Raw genomic sequence first — 6000 nt, forward strand, 5'->3', positions numbered from 1 at the left:
ACCTGATAAAATGACTACAGCTGGTCACATTCTAGCTTCTGGAGGTTTCCGAGCAGTTTGAAAGTGAACAAAGGCTAACACCTCACACCTCCTGGAATGTAACGCTCGTTGCATCTTATAAACATTCCAAGCCAAGCCAACCCAATGGTTTAGCTAATGAGATGTCTAGCCCAGTCAGCAGCTGTTTGTGACTCATAATTTTCAATGTGATGTTCATGGGCTCACTGTTACGTGCTCCAAAACACAATGGGTTTCAATCAGGGGTATCGTCCACCAAATACCTCACCCTGAAACCACCTGTCACAATACTGATACTTGAGCTGTCTGAACTCCTATAATTAAGGAGCTATGGATCTCATGAACAGTCACTGTTTGACTTCCAAAGAGAAGCAGGCGCAGTCTAGCTGCCTGTTGGTGTTTACCATTTTGTCAACTCACAGGTATCAGCAGAAAGAGTCCCTGCCCAAGTTTACAATTGCCTGGCCCTCATCGACGCTGTGCACTACTAGAACATTGAAATTTCTGTGTGTGTGTGTGCCTGCAAACCTAATTAATCTCTATGTGCCATCTCCCATCATGGAAATCCTCGATTCTGGAAAGAGGACTGCAACATTTAGCCGAATACCCTTGTAAGGAATACACCATTAGACTTTTGGTTCTGGATTTTTGTAAAGCTGTAACCCATATTTTTATCATGGTCTTACCCAGAATCCATTTATTTCCCTTATCCCTCTTTTATTGTGTTAGTACTAAATGGGCAGACATTGGAAAACCCCTTTCCTGCATTTTGTATGTGTGTGAAATAAAACCATCCTCTTATTTTCCCTTAACTCAAGTTTGCTTTGGAGGTTATTCATAGATGTCTGGAACACTCCATACTGAAGTGTTGGGAAAAATACACCACCACTTATAAAGGGGAAAAATCAAAACTCAAAACACCTTGACAGGCTGTGAGAGGGGAAATCAGGGCTGTTTATATTAATATCCCGTGAAAAACTTTAACTCAGAAGCATAGGTACTGGTTGTGTGGTGCATTCACCCAGGGATGCTCCATTGCTGTGGTAACATGCACTTTTACATGCATGTTGTAGTCTGGAACTTAATTACACAATCACTCAGCTTTGTGCTTTAATTATTACATTGATTTCATTGTTTTTACTTCAATCATTGGATCATTTCTTTGTTTTAAGTCGCTGATACCAAGGCCTTCCAGGGGACTTTCATTTTTAGATTTTACAGACAAAAATACAGAGGCACAAAAGCAGACGATAGAGGGATTGAAATTCAAATTTAAAAATAATTAGATGAAGGGAACCGGTATTTATTTCAATTACGACGCAACCAGAGAGGCCGTTCACTCGGAGAGACTTTCAAAACCTAATTTATTTTTGTTCTTGAGTAATGCCACAGGAGGTCAACTGATTGCTGACATCTCCTAACGCAGCTCAGCTCATGTCACACCAGCCTGAGGAGCCAACCACATTATGACAACTTTGCAGGTTGGACTGAAGGTTATTGTTGAGGAATACATTAAAAAAACTGGGCAACTGTAGCTAATAACTCACTATCTCTAACTGAGGCTTTGGAATAATGCTGCCATTGGCACTGCATAAACAGCACTTGGCTCCACAGGTGATGCCAGCATGGTGACCTAATGGCAATATGCTACTGTCTAGCATCAGCATCTGGATTCAAACATCTGTGATCTTCCAATAGCATAAATATCATTACAGGGTGATGCATAACGGAATCATTCTTGGTGTAAACATGAAGCAGCATCAGCTAAAGCAACTTGATTTCAAAAGCAGTAATAAATAATGTGTTTGAAATTTAGCGAGTGTGATTATTTAAAGTTCCTCTTTTTTTTAGCTCCGGTTCCCTTCGTCTAATTATTATTCATTGCTGAAATATGAGCAGCTGTTGTGAGTTCTGTTTCCTCAAACCTTGTCATTTGTGAAATGTTTCTTGCACTTCAGTTGGAAGTTTAATTTGTTATGATTGCAAAAACCACCTTGCTGCTTTCAAAGGCTCAAAGATGAAAAGTCAAGTGGATGGTGGATAGTCTATATATTGACGTTGGGTCCAATGAGACCTGCTTGTTTTGCTCAAGGTCTATCTATCTTGGGTGTGCTCATTACCTGGCTTGTTGCTTGAAGAATGGACTCTTCATTCCAGCTTAGGGAATCGCCTTGACAAAGAATGGGGAAAACAAATATATTTGTGCACTAAAGGTGTGCTAATACGGTCAACAGACATTGGGCGGGATTCTCCGGTTGGCCAGCCGCTTGTTTCTCGGCTGTGTGCCGTTTGCTGGCAGCGGGATTCTATCTTCCCACTTCCTGTCATGGGATTTCCCATTGTAACCACCCCACGCTACCGAGAAACTCATGGGTGGGACTGCACTGCTGGCGGAAAAATTCAATCGCAACCGCCGGAGAATTTCGGCCGTAGCATTGAAGGCTGTAAGGTAGCCATCGATAAACCCAATAAAGATTTCAGCTGAAACTTATTTACTCAAAGTGGTTAGAATGTGGAACCTGCAGCCACATAAAGTGGTTGAGGTGAATAGCATAAATGCATTTCAGGATAGGCTAGATAAGTACAGGAGGGAGAAAGGAATACAAAGATAGAGTTGCATGAAATAGAATGGGAGGAATCTCATGTGGCATTTAAACACTGACATGGACTTGTTGGACCGAATCGCCTGTTTCTGTACTGTAAATTTGATGTAATTCTATGGCATATATTAAGTTACTACATGTCTGAAAGTGTTCATATTTAGGACCACACTTGAAGCAGTATCTTTTCCTGTCCAGTTTGTGTTTAATTCATGTAACTGTAATTCTGCTAATTAGAGTGGATGGTTCGGGTTTGCTAATTTGAATGACCTTGGTCCCAGAAACTGTCAGGCACCATGGCATGTAGATATGTAAATAACAAATGTAAGATTGATTAAAGCTGACACCAAGCCACGACAAATGTAAATGATATGAGCAGACACTTGGTGTTACTGGAAATCTGTAAATGTAAATACCAAGTGATGTAGTATGGCCTAATCCCACCCTGACATTGTAAAGGGTTCTTGGTATCACAAAGCACAAATTAAATTATGTTGTTGTCTCTTTGCACAACGTTCGAACATTACAACAAGGACTTTCCTTTCCACTTTTAGAACAAATGATTTCACTGACGCTTTCCTGTACAAATTAGCAAAATACATCTATTCCCCATGGACATGCTAAGCTGATTCATTATGTATCTGTGCTTATGTTGCAGGTGTCGAGGTGTCTCTTCAGAAAGCATTGGCTGAAGCCTCGGAGACTTGTACGCAGGAGTGCCTCGTCCTTGGTCACTCTGACAACTGCTGGATGCCCCCATCGTTGACCCAGTACCAGCAGCCTAACCCTCCCCTGCCGTCGATCGGATTTCAGCAAAGCTGGGGCAAAAGCGGCAGGTCAGAGGGGAGGCACACTCTAGGGAGAGCGAGCAACAAGGATGACATTGACAAAAACCAAGGCAACGGCAGACAGCAGTTGTACAGCAGCTCGGAGAGACACTGCAGCAACGAGGATCCTGTGAAGGTCATTCCCCTGGCAAACTTTACGCCAAACCAGCAGGGGTCAGTGTCTGGGGGCAGCTCCCCCTACGTCCACGAGCACCAGCTTTAGGAAAGCACTTCAAGCAATGTTTGGGAAGATGTATATAGTCGCTGCTTATAGTCCATGTTGAGCTTACACATCAAAATATACAAGCCTGCTTTGCAGTACCATACATTTGCTAACACCTGTAAACCTTTAGTAAGGCAGGCTTCCAAACAAGTAGTGTATAATGCTGTATATCGGCAGCTCCTCTGTGCCGTTAAATTACAAACACTCAAAAGGAAATGTTTGTGTTGCAAAATGGCAAAGGGGGTATATTTTAAGGATTGATTTTTTGTGGGCAATTGTATTACACCAAAGTTCGGTGGCAAGCCAGAATCATCTTTTTCTTTCTGGAGCTAAAGAAGTCAGACACTAATTTGAAAATGCCGGCAAAGAAAGCAGACTGTATGAATACTATGAATTTTACTTTCACTGATCTTTTAAGCCAGTCACTCTTGATCGATGCAAAAATCAGTAAGCTGGAATTCCTTGGTGCTTTGCAGTACAAGGAGAGCCAATTTCTCACTGAAGTGATGATTTACGTTAATCATGTTTTAAAAACAAAAACAAGGCAGTGGAATGTGCATAGTCTGTGCTGTGGATGACTTGTGCAAGTTGTCTGAAGGCCACTCTGACCAGGGAAGTGAAGAAACACTTGCAGAAGGAGAACTGACAGTGTCGAGTTTTACCAGCCCTCCTGGTGATGTGCCTCTCTGAAATAGGTGCACAACCTCACAATAAATAAAAGCACTCCATCCAGGGACCCATCTTAGTAAGAGCTACAAGCAGATTTGAGAAGCAAGCAGGCTAGGTCTTTAAAGCCACTGCACTTGGTTTTCTACCCCCATGCTACCAAGTCACCTAAAACTGTATTTATTCGTTACAAAGTAGGTCTTGTTTTTAACTTGAAAAGGATTGACTGCTGTTGCGTGCGCAGCTCATATATTACATATGTAGAGTAGTTTGAAGTCAATGTATTGAAAATGTAACATACATTTTATACTTAAAAGCTTATATACTTATAGATAATTAGAAGTTATCTGATATACTATTTCTATATTGTACGTTTGATTTCTGAACTAGATTGAAGTACAGGTTGCTCTTATTAAAGAATCTTATAGGACATTCTGCTTAAAATCCTATAGGAGTCCAAACCTTATCAGCTTCGACAAGATATATTGTTCAATTCTATAGAGCATTACTATGTCTTATAACTGAATCTTCGAGGGCCATTTCAGGAATGCTGCTTTACATAACAGATAAGAGAAGTGGGCAGTGTTTGACACTGACCCTTGAGTTGTACCTGCAGATTACACTGAATAATTGAAGAACTACCTTCTCCACCCAGAAATTCAGATTTAATACCAAATGGCTTGCTACTATGTTGTGACGTAAATAAAAGGAGCCTCTTGTTTGTTATTATGTTAAATCAGGTAACGTGCACAATTTCCAGGCACTCTGGATACATGACAATCTAAGAATGCATTTAGCAAAGGAGATGAACATAAAGACTTTATGGAGTTTTGTTTGGGATTACTGTATGTAGAGTTAGCTGACTAGTCACTCAAAGCTGTAAAAACTGCATTAAATCTGCTGTATGATGACTGCTTGTAAAACAATGAAAGTTGCTATGTATATTAGATGTGGGGTTTTTTTGCACCTAAAATGGGGATTATGGGGAAAGCTTATTGTGCTGTTTATGTGCTCAGAGGGTATAAGTGGCTTTGTAATTTGTCAAATGTTGTTTCACAGTAATCTGTTCAAATCACAGGCAGTTACAGTGTGCAAAAGAGCGCCACCTAATTAAACAGTTACTTTAATCACTGAATGATGGTAAAGCATTAAAATAAAATCAGTCTCGTTGAATAATTTTAAGTATTTCTTGGTAGTGCTGGTAGCTTTAGGATATGGGAATATTTGTTATTATTTGTGCAAAGCACTGCAGTTGAAATTGCATGTTAACAATGGACAATGTTAACCCTTCCAGAACTGATTTTGCTGATAAATGACCTGCAGGTTGATGACTCGTTTGCAGAATGTACTTAGATGGTGGGGGCGGGCGGGAGGTGCAGAAACAATGGGCATCCACGTTATGCACTGCGCTTTGTACCGCGCTGCAAATGTTTTGCAGAATCACACTGTCGGCTTGGAAAATGTACTTTTTCATAAATTTAGAGTATCCAATTCATTTATTCCAATTAAGGGGCAATTTAGCATGGCCAGTCCACTTTGCCTGCACATCTTTGGGTTGTGAGGGCGAAACCCACGCAAACACGTGGAGAATGTGCAAACTCCACATGAGCGGTGACCCAGAGCCGGGATCGAACCTAGGACCTCGGCGCCATGAGGCAGCAGGACT

The 6000-nt window shown here is 41.1% G+C and overlaps 1 protein-coding gene across 6 annotated transcripts in view; it reads left to right on the forward strand.

The window, feature by feature from the left end:
* Positions 1-5507, forward strand: part of pcdh11 (protocadherin 11) — a 777373-nt gene extending 771866 nt beyond the window's left edge. For 5 of the 6 annotated variants that reach the window (XM_038774323.1, XM_038774325.1, XM_038774327.1 and 2 more), the window contains one exon: positions 3277-5507. In XM_038774323.1, the coding sequence (XP_038630251.1) occupies positions 3277-3668 (392 nt within the window). In that variant the 3' untranslated portion in view covers positions 3669-5507. The remainder of the gene's footprint in view (positions 1-3276) is intronic. The other variant, XM_038774329.1, reaches the window with a different exon arrangement.
* Positions 5508-6000: the final 493 nt, after the last annotated feature.

This window comes from Scyliorhinus canicula, chromosome 17 (genome assembly GCF_902713615.1).
Source record: "Scyliorhinus canicula chromosome 17, sScyCan1.1, whole genome shotgun sequence".
NCBI lineage: Eukaryota > Metazoa > Chordata > Chondrichthyes > Carcharhiniformes > Scyliorhinidae > Scyliorhinus > Scyliorhinus canicula.